Source organism: Panicum hallii, chromosome 4 (assembly GCF_002211085.1).
Source record: "Panicum hallii strain FIL2 chromosome 4, PHallii_v3.1, whole genome shotgun sequence".
NCBI lineage: Eukaryota > Viridiplantae > Streptophyta > Magnoliopsida > Poales > Poaceae > Panicum > Panicum hallii.
In genome coordinates, this window is record NC_038045.1 from 52,194,723 (window position 1) to 52,210,281 (window position 15,559).

The 15,559-nt window shown below is 43.9% G+C and overlaps 3 protein-coding genes and 1 pseudogene across 3 annotated transcripts; 3 read left to right on the forward strand and 1 right to left on the reverse strand.

The window, feature by feature from the left end:
• Nucleotides 1-473: 473 nt before the first annotated feature.
• On the reverse strand, nucleotides 474-1,935 carry LOC112890657 (annotated as a pseudogene).
• Nucleotides 1,936-5,407: 3,472 nt separating this feature from the next.
• LOC112890658 lies at nucleotides 5,408-7,979 on the forward strand. Its single transcript, XM_025957508.1, has 3 exons — nucleotides 5,408-5,428; nucleotides 5,803-5,960; nucleotides 6,797-7,979. Exons 1-3 carry the CDS (start codon nucleotides 5,408-5,410, stop codon nucleotides 7,977-7,979), a joined length of 1,362 nt encoding a protein of 453 aa, XP_025813293.1.
• Nucleotides 7,980-8,390: 411 nt separating this feature from the next.
• On the forward strand, nucleotides 8,391-11,604 carry LOC112890685. Its single transcript, XM_025957533.1, has 2 exons — nucleotides 8,391-8,515; nucleotides 10,130-11,604. The coding sequence occupies exon 2, from the start codon at nucleotides 10,149-10,151 to the stop codon at nucleotides 11,352-11,354; it is 1,206 nt and encodes a 401-aa protein (XP_025813318.1). The 5' UTR covers nucleotides 8,391-8,515; nucleotides 10,130-10,148; the 3' UTR covers nucleotides 11,355-11,604.
• A 182-nt stretch (nucleotides 11,605-11,786) lies between these two features.
• Nucleotides 11,787-13,626, forward strand: LOC112890686. The gene is made up of 2 exons (XM_025957534.1): nucleotides 11,787-12,365; nucleotides 13,065-13,626. Exons 1-2 carry the CDS (start codon nucleotides 11,802-11,804, stop codon nucleotides 13,134-13,136), a joined length of 636 nt encoding a protein of 211 aa, XP_025813319.1. The 5' UTR covers nucleotides 11,787-11,801; the 3' UTR covers nucleotides 13,137-13,626.
• The last annotated feature ends 1,933 nt before the right edge of the window (nucleotides 13,627-15,559 follow it).

The following is a 15,559-nucleotide window of genomic DNA, read 5'->3' on the forward strand; positions in this document are numbered from 1 at the left end:
GCATGTTATAGTGTAAAAACAAATGCTGGTAAACGAAATGACTTTCTCGCAATGATGTGCAGTACATTATTTTAGATTCGTATATACTGACAGTTTTAAGACCAGATCATATTGATGACAGTATAAATCATGGAATCGTCAACTGGCCAGGCAGGCACTTGGGATTACAACAAGGTCATCAACTGGCATGCAATACTCTCACAGTAACAAAATGACAAGAATTACATGTATCAACGCATCGTTTGGTCAGGTCTCAGATAAACATATCGAATAACATCCATCAACGCATCTTTTGGTCAGGTCTCATGCAACAAAGATACATATATCACTCATCTTGCAAATAAACGCATTGAAGATCAACTACATATTTGGAATCATTTTCCCTTTTCTTAATGCAATGTCCAATCACATGGCACTTCACAGTAAGCATGGCATTAAGCTTTTAACTTTACCAAAAGAAAAAGATAGGCACAATTCATTCCAGGCCTCAAGAGCAATATTTCAGGATACTACCATATGTTTTAGAGTAAATAGCTCCACAAGGCAACTTCAGCATTCAACTGTTCCACACAGAAAAGATTAGGGCAACCAGCTGCATGACAGTACAGCTTAAACTTAATTGAGTATGAGTATGCACAGCACTTGGTCAAAGAAACCATGACAGGTAAAGGATTACATCATAGAAAGACAGCGATGGAAAAGGGCTCGGTTTAGGCACTTGCCCAAGCTCCACATCAAGCAAAGATGGTCACCTGCCAACACCATAAACCAAATTTGGGAGCACCCATAGATTGTGCCCTGAAGGCCACATAAAACGTGTTGCCTGACCAATCTTGGCTATAGTCCAAGGTTGAGAATCTTCAGAGTTGCTGGCAACATAGATATGATTACTCTTTCCTCCCCATCTATCAGGACTCATGCAAGAAAATGTTGGGCTCCTATCAAAGGTAACAAAGAGAGCATGGTTTCTCAAATTCTCTACCTTCACCAACTTAGCAGGTACGACAGAGAAGTCAAAGCGAAAAACACAGAAGGTGCCTGTGAAGCCAAGTCTGTCATGAGTGCCTTTTGTGATGTCAACCAAGAGAAGCATGTCCCCACAAACCACCAACCATGGCTTGAAACTCATGCCCACAACCTTGTCCCCACCTAGGCCATGCAACATCTATTTCCTGCATGCTGAGAGTAGGTGCCAAGCAAACGGTGTGCAGCCTCACAAGACAGTCCATGACAAACATCTCAACTTTGAATAACACAATCTGAAGGATTCCCTCTCCATCAAGGGGAAGGGGGTGCTGCGACCAAGAGTCTCTTCCAACCTGCCACTGGAACATGGATGATCTCGACCAAAGGAGAAGCTGCGAGCGGGCTGAGCTGATGGGAGCTAAAAGTATTCCAATTTAGATCTGATGGTTGCCAGTGAATTTGAAATTGGGAGACCTCACGGTAGCACCAGTGTATGCATCAACAAGGAAGCAATGCTCCAAATCGGAAAAGATAAGATGACCATATGAGCAGCCCAAATAGCTCATGTCATCAAAAGGGTTATCTGGCGCTGACAACTGATGTGGGGCGGTTGGCTTTGCAAGGTCAGTGAGCTGCCAAATATCACACATTGGCCCACAGGGACGAAGGAAAAAAAGCTTCTGGTTGGAGGTACAGCGGTGGGATGTTGAAGCTAAATTCAGATGGGAAGGAAGAGAATGCAGCACGCCAAGATCGGCAGGTGCTAGTAAAAGCAAGGAGATCATGGAATGAGCTAAGGAGAGAAATTATTTCATGAAGCAAGCTGTCCAGGAGATCTGCCCAAACAACGGGGCCGGATGCAGCAAGGGAAGTAGAGCTTGAGGTGTGGCAGGTTTTCTTGGAGGGCCTTTCTGCAGTAGCAACGTCCCTGTGAAACAGAGAATTCAAGCAAGCAGAACTGATCAGAATTCAGCTGAATAAAGGGTAACGATAAGGAGAAATGCAACAACTCTTACTATACACCAAGGTAAACTAGGATTTCCATTTCACTGAGCAGGAACCAATCATAGCATAGGATGTATGTCGATATGCTAAAAATAATAGTAAACGATTCGATTTGTAACGGGCTGTAACCGTGGGCTATCTCGTGGTTTCTCACATACGCTGTAACCGTGACTGCTAGACCTGCCGCCGCTACCTCCACCTCACCACTGCTTCCCGGCCGTCGAACCCCGCGTTTGCGGACGCTGCGAGCACCATCGGGCGAGCAGGTCCGTGGCGGGCCCGGCCGCCTCCCCGCCCAAGAACGCGGCGCACTACCGCAGCACCTCCGCGGCGCGCCCATGGTTCGTGGCCACCTCGTCGGTGCCTCGGCAGCAGGGTCCCCGCCCCGCGCCCAGCTCCAGCGAGCCCGGCTAATCGCGAGAGCCCGGCCAATCGCGTCACGCTGTAGGTGGTGGTGTGCGGCGACCCCACCACGCTCGAGACGGCGCGACTCCCACGCTTGCAGCCCATTGTAAGCTGCCGGCACTTCCGCTTCTCTTTCCTCTCTTCTAGTTTGTGCATATACTCATATCGCAAATCCTCTTCTCCCCTGCACGTGAGCACTATCTGATCTGTGGACTTCTCTTTATTCCATTGAACTTTCATCTAGCAAATTAATACATGCTGAACATGTGATTCTACTTTAAACTTATTTTCTTATATGTTGTTGTTGCATAGGGATATTGCTATCTAGCCTATTACCTCAATATGTCTGCAAACACATCGGAAAGCTCTGGTGATTCTCATTCAACCCAAACACGTGTTAGAAGGTCCAAGGTTTGGGAATATTTTGAGCAAAGCCAGTTGATGATGGTTTTAAAGCTGTGTGCAAGTATTGTCAAATCCATTTAAGTACTGAGTCTAGAATTAGCAGCCTTAGAACCCATATTTCTCATTATTGTCATGCAATTGGAGAAACTGATAGGAAGAGGTTTATAGCAACCTTGAAGAAACCTACAGAGAACTTTGTGTTTGACCATCAACTTTGTCGTGAGCGTATGGTTGAGTTTGTCATACATGCTGAAATCCTATTTAACAAACAATGCAACAAACAATGCAGCCAACTCTCACTTGTGTGGGCCGTCAAACTATTTGTAATAATTGTCTAAAAGATATCAGAGCATGAAGCAAGATCTTCAAAATAAACTTCAAAGCCTGGACTCTCATGTGTGCCTAACATCAGATATGTGGACATCCATATAAAACTTAGGCTACATGGTTATAATAGCTCATTATATCACTCCTGACTTCAAGATAAAAAAGAAGATAATAAGTTTCAAGAAGGTGAAGTATCCACGCACAGGTTTTGCCATTGAAGAAACACTTGTGAGTTGCCTAACCGAATGGGGCATAAGAAACAAGTTGTTTACTCACAAGCATATGTGAGGAGTTGTTTACTCTGACAGTGGATAATGCTAGTAACAACAATAGCGCATGTGAGGAGTTGGTAGATACTCACAAGCACGTGTTGATGTTTGAGGGTGCACATTTGCATGTAAGATGTTGTGCACATATCTTGAATATTTTGGTTCAAGATGGGATGAAAACTATTTATGAGGGGATAAAGAAGAATCGGGAGCTCTTGAAGCACATTGACTCTTCACCTTCACGAATTCAAGCTTTCAACAAAATTGCAATGGTGAATAGTCTTTCTATAAAATGTGGTATTGCTCTTGATATACCCAACCTTTGGAATTCCACCTTCACAATGGTTAGAGAAGCACTCAAGTACAAGGTTGTTCTCAATTCATGAGGGGATCCTTGGGGAGTCTAGAAGTTCACTAATTCCTGAAATGTTAGAAGCCCTTGTATGCGGGAATGATTGGTTATTCAAGAAAAAAAAAGAAGACAGGCCTAAGTTTCTTATTTTATTTTGTCTATATTTTTATTTTTTTTGAAGTAAAAGCAATACTAACATTTGCATTGTAGGTCAAGTTCTTTGTGAAGGTCAATCAGCCAATACTTCTAGGGAATGAGGTACAACCCAAAACACTCATTCTAGATGCAAAGTAAATTGTATTTTTTTGTTCCTTGCATAGGTTGCAGTAGCAGTAGCAGTAGTAAGTCACTGAATAATATTGTTCAATGCATCAGGTACAAGTATATCATTTGGAGATCAAGATGCCAGCCAAGGTTGTCAGACCCGGGGCTACAGAACTGTGTGCATAACGTAGTTTAAACAAGGTTAGAAGATAAAGCCTGTTTTATCTCTTATTTATGTTGTTTTCTACTCGTATGAGTAGGAGATAAAGCTAGTCGGTACAAAAGAAAACTACTCGAGTTATACCCAGGTACGATTTCTTGGCTAGTATTGGACTAGGATTCATGTAACCCTGACCTCCCGGATATATAAGGGGGAGGGCAAGGACCCATTCAAAATATAACATCTACACCAAAGGCAATACAAACCACCATACAGGACGTAGGGTATTACGCACCTTGCGGCCCAAATCTGTCTAAGTCTTGTGTTCCTTACACCTTCGAGTTCTTGATATCGGCGTCTCCTTACCTAAACTTACCACCTTGGATATACCCCTCGGTGGGCAGCTGGTAAAACACCGACAAAGGTCCTGCACTCTTTTGAAGTTCTGGTCCTCACGTAAATTCCGGTTCAGTTTGTTGATTTACATTAATGCAGAATATTTAGTAGTTTATTTGATATTATGGATCCAGTGTCAATGAATTTGGTTAGTTGGATATTTAATGAGGAAAATGGAATCTGCAATTGTGCCCAACTAAACTAAGCTGAATTATCTTCAAATTATCTTAATATCTTTTCCTTTTTTTGATAACTCCTGTACATGGAAGCAGAGTTAACTTCTTGTTCTTTGGTGATTTTGTCAAAGAGTTAACTCATGTGCAACCGCTTCTATTGTATGCAGGTGATAGGAGCGCTCAAGGCACTTCCAACCGCTTTACATGACTTGCTTGATTTGGTTTCCATTCTCATTTTCACTATGCAAGAATATGTTAAAATCTCTATAATATGTTAAAATCTCTTGCTACCTACAAGAGATGCTATCGTTTCATTTTCTGTACTACATTTTGTGTCCATGTATCCGCTTTGCAGACCTATAACTTCTAACATAATCGACAGATCTTTGTTTAGTCTTACCGGCTCATTATTTTAAGCCTGCGAATCGTATATTGACTTAGCAAAAAAGAAAAATTTAGGTTTCAAGTGATGTTGTAATACGCTGCAAGACACCTTCTTTATACTGTGCTCGCTGATAACACAGCCCGCCCAAGGGTGCAGCGTTAACGGAGGCCGGAGGAGCATCCTAGTTAGTAGTCCTAGTAGTTACTGTGCATAGACATAACAGTTCGTGGTTTGACCAATAGTTTATTACGTTGTACACTGAAAAGTTCTGTTATATATGTCATCATTTCGCTTGAGATGTTGGAAGATGGTATCACGGTACCATCTCAACAGATGCCACGCCGACGGCACGGAATTTCCTATACCCATGCATGTCATTGTTCTTGAGATGTTGGAAGATACCACATCAGAACCAGAAAAGAAAAGGTTCTAGCTAAGGCTGCAGTACGTGACCATGCGAGTTTGTCATTACAGATCTGTCCGGGCTGGATGGCAGATGCATTTGTTCGATCACCACACACGACAAAAACACATGCATACACGTACGGTGGCGGCGACCTCGTTGACGAGAGCGAACCCGAGCGCTGGGCCCAGCCCAGTAATCTTGGGCCTTCCAGCTGGCTCATCAATTAATTTCCTTTGGGGGTGGGAGAGCCCAAGCCCGTCCCGAAGGAGACAACTGGGCCTTATAGGAGGAGACGGTTGCTGGGGCTCCAATCCTTCCTCCTCCTCCTCACGACTCGGTGTTCCGTTCCAATCCAGGAGAGACAGCGCTCCCCCAATGGCGGGAAGAAGCGATCGCCGACGGAGTCGCGGTGGCGTCGGATCGCTCCTCCTCTTCCTTCTCCAGGTCCGTGCCCAATCGACCCCTCCTCCTGCAGTTTAAACCCTCCCCGGCTCCCCCTCGAAGCTAGTTCGATTTCCCCTTAGCTTCCATCAGTGGAGGGCGTAGCTCGGATGAATCCAAGGGCCAACTCAACGGCGTCGGTTGTTTTCTCTCTAGTTTCAGTGAACTCTGCATCCAATCTCTTGTTCATATGTTATGGATGAAGCCAGTTTCAGTTAAGATCCACTTCACTGTTATTTCGGTCCATCTAGTGCCTGGATAGGGTATCAACAACCTGCTGGAAGTTTGATTGTAACTGCATTCTGAATTGACATCATGAACTACAGAAGTAGAATGGCAATTGGATTCTAATTCCAGTGTTCTATTTGTTTGTTTTATTGTAATGGGAAAATTCCGGTACAGGTTCATGTTTCAATTAATTGTAATGGGTTTTATTATGACGAATATATCTGAACACCACATGATTTGAGGATGTTCAGAGTGACCATATTGCACAAAATGCTTGAAGCAATTGCTAGCTGACACTGAACTGCATACAAGCAAACTGGTGCAAACAAATTAAACTGCGGGCACATGGCATATTCTGCAAAAATTATAATATTTATATCCTACATTGAACCAAAAGAAAATCCAATCATTTTTCATTTTGAGTTTAAGGTCAACTGCATATACTTATCTCATGATCATGCCCCTGTGACCAATATATTTGTGAAAAGACATGTTATGTGACCAATGTATATATGTCTTTCTATCTAATTAACAATACTATTTTCTTCTTCTTTCATTCTCCACTCATGGCATACTTCTAACTTTTGGTCTCGAGTTGATTCTGCTGACAGGGAGGTTGCTGTTGCGCAAACAATTTCTGAGAAGATCTATAACCCTCCTGTCTCTGTGCCATCCTCCACATTGGTACCCCAAGTCCAAGGTTGGGCTGACCTCCCAGATGACCTGCTCCAGTCAATCATTGTTCGTCTAAGGTCCCCGCATGAAACCCTTGCCTTTGCAGCCACCTGTCGTCCTTGGCACGCTGCCTTTATCACATCGCTATCTGCCTTCAATTTGTTGTCCTTGTTCCCTCCACTACTACTCCAACCCAAGCTCCCCGATGGTAGCATTTATCCTGAGTTCTTCATCGATCTTATGAACCCTGCTGCCCCACTACAATGCAAGTTTCCTTGGGGAACTGTGGACAAGATGGACTATATAGGATACTCCCACGGCAATCTGATATACAGCCATAAGAAGAAGTGCCACTTGTTTGATGCTTTCACTGGTACCAGGACTAAATCTCCCCGGCTAATTATCGACAAGCGTGATCACCCAATCTTTGGGGCACTCACAGCTCCTCTTGCATCACCTGACTCAAGTCTCCTCGTCCAAGCTGGACGCTCCCTGTACGAGTGGAAGGTTGGCAGTGAATCATGGTTGAACCAGTATCAGGTTGATCGGCCCGTCGTTCGGGTTGCGAGCTTCAAAGGTGAGATAATGGCAATGGATTATCGTGGGGGTCTCTTCCGAGTACGTTTGGAGCCCAGGTTCACAGTGCAGAAACTAGATGCTGTATTTGAAGGGACGTCCATTCTGATCGCGACATGGTTGGTAGTGTGCGATGACACGCTTCTCTTGGTTGGCCATTGGGAAAAAAGTTTCCAAGCCGTCCGGCTGGACCTGTCATCTGGACCGAAATGGATCAAGGTAGATAGGCTGGAGAACTGGGCCGTGTTCATTGCCCCTGAAGCTAGGAGCCAAGCATTTGCCTGCAAGAACCCGGAAAGGTGGGGAGGAATAAGCAACTGCATCTCGCTTTCGCCACGCTGCATCTCGTCGTTCCGTCCACGTGGCGTCGCCACGCCACGCCGCGACATCCCATCAGCTCACTTCGCGCTGCAGCTCAGGTGCCCATCTCCGGCCTCTTCATCCTCTGTTGCCCCCGTCGTGCCCGTCACTGGTGTTCTATGGCAAAAATCCGATAATTGTAGCTCCGTTCGTTCCAGTGTTCACAATAATAGGATGAAATAAACCCTACCGTCGCGCCTGGGACAAGCCGCGCCAGAATATGCCGTCGCCACGCCGCAACACGCCATCGCCGCGCCGGGAACACGCCATCGTCGCGCCACGCCGCGGCATTCTTAGAGCAGCCTCAGTCCACAGTTTCGTGGTACAGTTACCACGACTGAGAACTAGGTGACTGTGCCGGCTCCTCTTATTCTATAAAATTTTCTCCTTATCTCTCCTCACTATATGATATGGTATAAAATTTAATATCATGAAACTCTCCATAAAATCTTCCATTAAAATTAGTCTTACAAATACACTTGTGAGGAAGATATTTAAAAATTCCAATACGGGAGTGTTAGTTGTTGAGCATAAGCCCATAAGGCCCAAACTTGGCCCACAATGGATATCATAAATCCTGGTGGGAAGTGGGAACGAGAGGAAGGCGAGAAGCGGCGGTTCCGGAAGCCGAATTGGACGAGACATCGCCGGCGGAAACGCCGGCACCAGCCACCACCGCGGCATCCACTCTGAGGCCTCCCTCCGGATTCGGCTGCAAGGTCTGCGCTCTCCCTCCTTCCCTGGCTCTCTCACTCCAGCACCTAAATCCTTGTTTCCTTTTCTTTTGTCGGTCCATTTCGCACCTCCGTTTCTTCTCCTTATCCTCGATCGGTTTCTCAAGCCAAAGCCGAAAATTGCATTTGTTCTTCTGGTCTAGGGTGATATCGACTCGACCTATTACGGTTAGCTTTCCTTGGATTTTGATGTATTTGTTAGATGTACGGAACGGAAGAACCCTAGAATCGATGGACCTGATGGATCAGTGATCAAGTAGATTTAAATGCCTTCCTACTGATGTGGCTAGAATAAAAGACCCAACTTTGATTGTGCGTGGTGGTCTCCAACGGGAATTTTGATGCTGTGTGTATGTCACGGTTGATCTGCAAACGGGAAGAAATATCAATGCATTGGTGTTCCGTTTTGGTCTAATTTGGCTGAGGATCTTATGCTTTTATTACAAAGTAGTCTGTGGTATCTTTTCATGTAATGGCTAAATGTTTGAGCTTCCTGGATGGGCCTTAACTTTTGATTTTCATTTCCATAGTCCATTTTAAGAAATGATAGTATACTCTGATCTCTTTGAATTCAGAAACCAAACAAATTGCATGTTAGTAGTATTCGTTTTGGCACATTACTGAGAATTTATCATTTATGCCATTTGAACAACTTAACCCTTGCTTCTTATCTTTAACGTGGCATTCGTGTAGGTTACCAGGCAAGTAGGTAGTAGAACTGGGTACTTTAATCTTCTGTGCATTCAATCAAAATTCCAATTTATATCAGTGTGTATTGCGGTTTCAGATACCTGTGGCGTATGGCATATACAAATATCAAGTAGGCACTTAATACCTAGATTCTTTTTTACTTGGTTCATTTGACACGGCTGCACCTTCTCTGAAGTGTTGTTTTCTTAATTCAGACCAAAACTAACAAATTGTGTCACATAGTTGTTCTTGTGGTGGGATCAAGTTTGTATGGTTGATTTCCATTGCATTCTGTTGTAACTGTATGGTATAAAGAACAACCATAGAATAGATGGACCTGATTCAAACAGATGTATGCAGTATGCACAAGCACAACTAATGTGGCTTGGATGAAAGGCCCCACTTTATGTTAGGCGGTGGTTGTGAGCAGAATTTTATTTTATTTTTCTGCATGCCATGGTTGATTGGTTGGCATGTGAATGGTAGGACAAATAACAAAACAATTTTCAGCAATTGATTGGGCATTTGTGCCATTACAATAACAGTTTTCACCTCTGTTTCACATGTCGATTGTGTGTACTGCTGGGAGTGCTAAATATCATGTTCTGAAAATAAGCTATAGGTTTAGGCAGTTTCAATAAAAGTTTAAATTGAAACTAGGCACTTGGATTAAAAGAAAAACTGGTTTTTTTCCTGTGTCTAACTATCTTATCCCGAAGATTAGGATCTGTCCAGCCGCATTGAATCCCTTATTTGTAACAGAGTATGACAACTTAGCAAGTTGCTTTGAATCTGTACAGCAAATATAAAATTTTTTGTAGGGTGCCTATGTCTCCTGAAATTAATCTGCCTGCATCTCATATTCAAGTCATGCTTCTAATTTGTTCATCGAATTTTACATTTTTGCAGAGACTCTGTCACTGTCATCATGCAAAGCCCTAGCAAAATCTCCAGCACCTCTGTCTCCACCACAACAACTCCTGCTGTTTGTGGGATTCAAGGGTGGGCAGATCTCCCGGAAGGCCTGCTCCAGTCTATCATTACTCTGTTGGGTTCCTTCCTCGACCTCCTTGCATTTGCTGGCACTTGCCGTTCTTGGCGTGCCGCATTCTCCTCATACCCTTCCAAATCTACGTTTTGTGCCTTGCTCCCGCCTCTCCTCATCCGACCCAATATCTGTGTGCCAGCTCCTCATCTCCCTTCCAAAGGTGATGATGGTCGCAAGCTGCGCACATGCCAGGTCACTGATCTGGCCAACCCAAACACCCCTGTTCGCTGCCAGATTCCTCAAGAGGCATTTCAGAAGCTGTGTTTTGCAGGCTCTTCCTATGGTCAGCTGATTTGTGGCAGTCGCGGAAATTGTCTTGTTGTTGATGTGTTCACTGGCGCCAAAGTCTCACCACCACAGCTCCCATTCAGCAAGGACACTTATTTCAACGCTGGCATGCTGACAGCTCCCGTGGCATCACCAGATTCACACCTCCTTGTTTGTGTAGAATCCAACGAGGACTGCACTGAACGCTCCCTGCTTGATTGGCCGGTTGGAAGCAATTCCTGGTCAGAACTGCAGCTCCATGATTCACGGATAGAGCAGATTGTGCAGTTCAATGGACGGTTCATCGCGATGGACTTCCGCTACAGGCTCTACACTCTGTCCTTGGCCCCCCAGCTTAGCCTGCAGGAGATTACAACTGTGTGGTGGGATGACATGGATGAATGCCCATTTCTAAGGCCATGGCTGGTGGTATGTGGCGACATGCTTCTGATTGTTGACCACTACATCAGCCTCTTGTTTGGAGCACCTGTCAACTACAAAGCCTACCGCCTAGACATGTCAACTGAACCTGCAACTTGGGTGGAGGCAGCGAAACTAGAGAATCACGCGCTCTTTATTGGTGGCGATGTGAGGAGCCCAGCATTTTCTTGCACAAGCCCTGGACGATGGAGCGGTAGGAGCAACTGCTTGTACTATGCCCATGACACTCAACCTTGGAGCTTGCATGGGCTGGGTGATGATGCAGATGCCGTGTGGGATGATTCCACTGACCCTGACCTTGTGTTCAAGAGGAACTGGTACAGACAGCTGCAGCCGTTCTGGGTGTACCCGAGCATGCTGTACTCAGATGGCCAGTGATTGATGCCCAGCTGCTGCAAAATGCAGCTGTTTCTTGCTGCTCCTGTGTTGCTGAAATTTCGTGTTCAAGTTCTTCAGAAACAGAGACTTTTGCCGTTACATAAATGATGTTATTATGGTATTTAGCACTTTGAAATTGGAAGGACATATTTAGCGTTTGCAGGCTTGTTAGTTTCACCGTTGAGATTTTAGGTGTACTCTATCTGAATTAGCAGTGAACATTTTACACGCATTTGAGGTTTCGTTTTTCTGTGACTGCTTTCTTTACTATGATCTGCAATATGTGTGCTTTGAATAAAATATTGATCTGCTTTTGAAATATGATGCAGAAGTCTACGATGTGTTTATATACACTATAATCAGGGGTCAGCGTTCTTTTATTTCTTCCCTTTTTCCTTCAAAATTCTAGAATTCAGATCTGTAGTCTTCAAAGGCCAGGTCTTTGGCATGGGTTCTGATCGTAGGGAAACACAACATTCCCTACGAGTTTACTGCTATCGTAGGCTCCATGCCACGTCGCTTCTTCCCCAACGAGAAAGACTACGGGCTAGCGACCAAAGCCTCGCGCATGCCGCTTCGCGAAACCCTCACTCGCTCTCCCTCCGTCAAAATCCTCCCTCCCCCTCCACCAAAATCCCGCCGCCCCTTCCATCGGGCTCCCTCGCTCCCACTCCCGTGCCCAATTCCTCCCACGGCGGATTCCAAATCTGCTCGATCCCCTTGCTGAAGCCTCCAAATCAGATCTACAGGGAAGGGAGCAATTCCTCCTGCCATGGCCACAAATTCGCCCACCCCAAAGCCTTGTGCCTCCGCCCCAAACCTTCTGCCGCCGCTCATAGCTTGGAGGAGCAGGAGGAGGAGCAGCTTGTGTCCGTGAAGGAGGGGAAGGAGCTGCCTTTGGTGAGAAGGCAAGAGAGCTCGGCCTCTGCCACTGCTATTCAAGTAAGGCTTCAAGGGAAGGAGATAAAGGAAGAGGATTACATCTGTGCTGCTGTGCAACAAGGCTTGAAGGTGAGAAATAATTTTTTTTTCTGATATTGTTGCTTTGTAGGTCTACATCGGTTAAATTGTTGTATGCGATCCCCTCAAAAAAATTGTTGTATGCACTATCACTATGATATGCTAATTTTGATTGGGTGTAGATTTGTTTAACATGCCTCTGTCACTAGTCATCCTAAAAGGAAACTGTAGCAGTTGAGTTATTGCTAACTTCTGAAATATGCTAATGACTAACTTTTGCTTTCAAACACCCATGGACCATGGTAGAACCTGTGCTTATCTGCTTCCAACTTAACTGTTGTGTACATATTTATTAAGATCAGTATATATCAATATTTCTAGTCGCTGTTTGTCTTATGAGAGGATATTTTGATTGGGTAAATTGGATAGAATATCCTCACTAGTTAGTGCCCTGAGCTGTGATTTTTGCAGTGTGGTTATGATAGGAACCAGATGCTCTAAAGAGTAAAAACTTAGGCCACTTAACTAGCCAATCATGAAATGCTACCTACCAGCCAATCCTGCCATCTCTGTTTGCTAAACATCTCAACTCTACAATAATCCAGTTTATTGCTCTATGCAGAATTGAGAACTTGAAAGGTTGCATTTTGATCTACATGTCCAGAATGTTTCCACCATGTTAGCTATTATGGTTTGGCAGAAATGGCACCAGATCCAGGGACAAAGCATGATACTTATTTCTTTATGTAGGCTGGTACTTTTGGCTCATGCATTCGAGGTGAAACCCCAGATGAGATATTGAGCAGGATTGCTTATGGCTGATTTGGTGCCCATGTGAATGCAAATGGCGGCAGCAATGATGCTTCTATGAATGCAACTAACAACAATGGTGGTGGCCTTGTGAATGTGACCACAAGTGGTGGTGGCAACTATTCTCCTCCTCAAGACGATGATTTTCTGCTTTTTTGAAGTCATTTATTCTCCAGATATGCTACTTATGCATTTTGGCGAATCAAACACCTTTTCCATGTCCAGACATTTATTTGATGCCCTGGATATCAGGTTAGCACATAGTGTTGGTGGCTCTTGGTAATGCTGTCTCAGTTAGATGTTTTCACCCAGTTTTAGCTGAACTTGTAGACTTGGGTTGGCATAGAATTTTGGTGGCTGTTAGTAATGCCTTCTATTTTAGATGGTTTCACCTGATTTAGCTGAACTCTTAGACTTGATGGTGGCTGTAATTTTTTGAGCTGCAAGTAGCTAGTAATGTGATATGGCTATACAACTTTATCATCAATGTGTTCGTGAATTTTTTATGAAATAAACTATTACTTAGCTTACTGTTCACTCTATGTGATTTCAGTTTGATTTTGAATTTGTATTTGCATTCAGATTTCAAATTCATATATAAATTATTCCATAAATTCACATTGTATTTGGATTTCAAATTCAAAGTTGAATTCAGGTTTCAAATTCGAACATGGTGTTGTATTATTTAATTAAATGTGTGTTACTGCTTCAACAGTATCCCTAGGAGAGTGCAAACCTAGGGAAAGAACCTTTACACATAGGACATGCTGCCATGTCAAATGTTTCCCTGCAACTCTTAAGTTTGTAGGGAAATATTGTTTCCCTAGGGTTTTAGTCAGCAAAACGTAGGGCACGATTCCTTTCCCGTCAATATTGGCCCTAGGAATCTTTCCCTACAAAAATTCCGAGGGAAAGTGTTTCCCAGTAGTGATCTTCAGAGCTAGCTTTATGCTTGCCACTTGCACCCGTGTTTATGAACTAGGAGCGCTGTTATTTCAATGTTGCAGCAGGGTCATTTTGGGGCCTGATAACCTTTGAATTTGCACTTGTTTTTCTGCAAATGCCTACCATTGAATTTTGGAGCTTTGGGTAGGCTTAATTATATGTTGGTATTATTCAGTGTTTTGATCGGGATGCCTACCAACTCGCTTAGGTAGTTTGGTTAAGCAAAAGACAACATCACTTCTGTTGCTGCAGCTTCCTACAGATAGTGAATAGGGCTGTGCACGGTAATATAATATCCCTTAAACCAACCAGAAGAGTACCATGCGAGTAGCCAGCCACACTAGTGTCAGAGCAATAGCCAAAATAAAACACAAGTATTACTCCCTTGATTCCATGGTCACCCCCGCTGCATTTGCATAGTCAAGGCTCAAGAGCCTGCCTGAGTTTCTCATGTCAACTGCATCAACACTAAACTTCGACGCCACCCTAAAGTATCCTCTTCTTTCTAATGCTTTTTTTTTTTACTTATCCAGATTCTTTCTAATGCAACTTCCCAGCTCTTCCCGACCTTTCTTGAGCCGCCTTCACCAAAGCGTCCTAACTCTTTAAGTTTTTCGACTTTACACTGGCTGACATCGATGAGCCTTTTGTAGATAATCATGAAATTATCCTTAATGAGCCCCGTATGTTTCCCTTTACCACCATTTATCTTCTGCAGCTCCTCCTCTGAAAACACCTGAAATGAACACAGTTGCCACTCAAATGACAAAGTTCCAGCCTAGCACCATGGTAGCAAAACCACATTATTGCAAGATATTAGCAAGACGATTAACCTGACAAGTTTCGGATGAAGGCTCATCCATACACATGATCGAAACAGCTGTAGCATATTCAATGCATCCCAACCCTGAGTGTCAATACCTTTCTTCTTGATATAATCAATCCTACCCAGGCACTTAAGCTGCTCCTTGTTAATTTCAATACAATGATAGATGAAGCAGGCTGTTTCTGCAATCTGTCCATTAACCTGGATACAAGGACATGAGGTCATAAGCTCCTCAAAAATGAATAGAAATTAACAGGGAAGATTCCATAAAAATGATACGCGAGAACACATGGATGGTTTTTTAAATATTAAATAGTTGCTTAGCATACAGTCAGGGATGATATTCCAGGTAGTAATGCAATGTAAACTTTGGTGATATTCATAAATTACGGAACAAACGAACAGAGAATAAATTTACATGACTGTGCAGTAAAGCAGAAACATTGCACGTTGGATATCAGTAAAGACATGTATTCTTGCTCACCAGCTCTTTTTCTATGTTATAACGAAGACTTTGCAAGAACATATGTAATCCTTGGCTCCTAAGCTTACGGTCCTCCTCCCTTAGCTCTGTTTCCTCATTAGGCACCAAAATATGCAAGAGGTTTTCCACGCCCCACATCACTTCCATCGCAGCTTCATCACAGCAGCAGGGTATATTCTG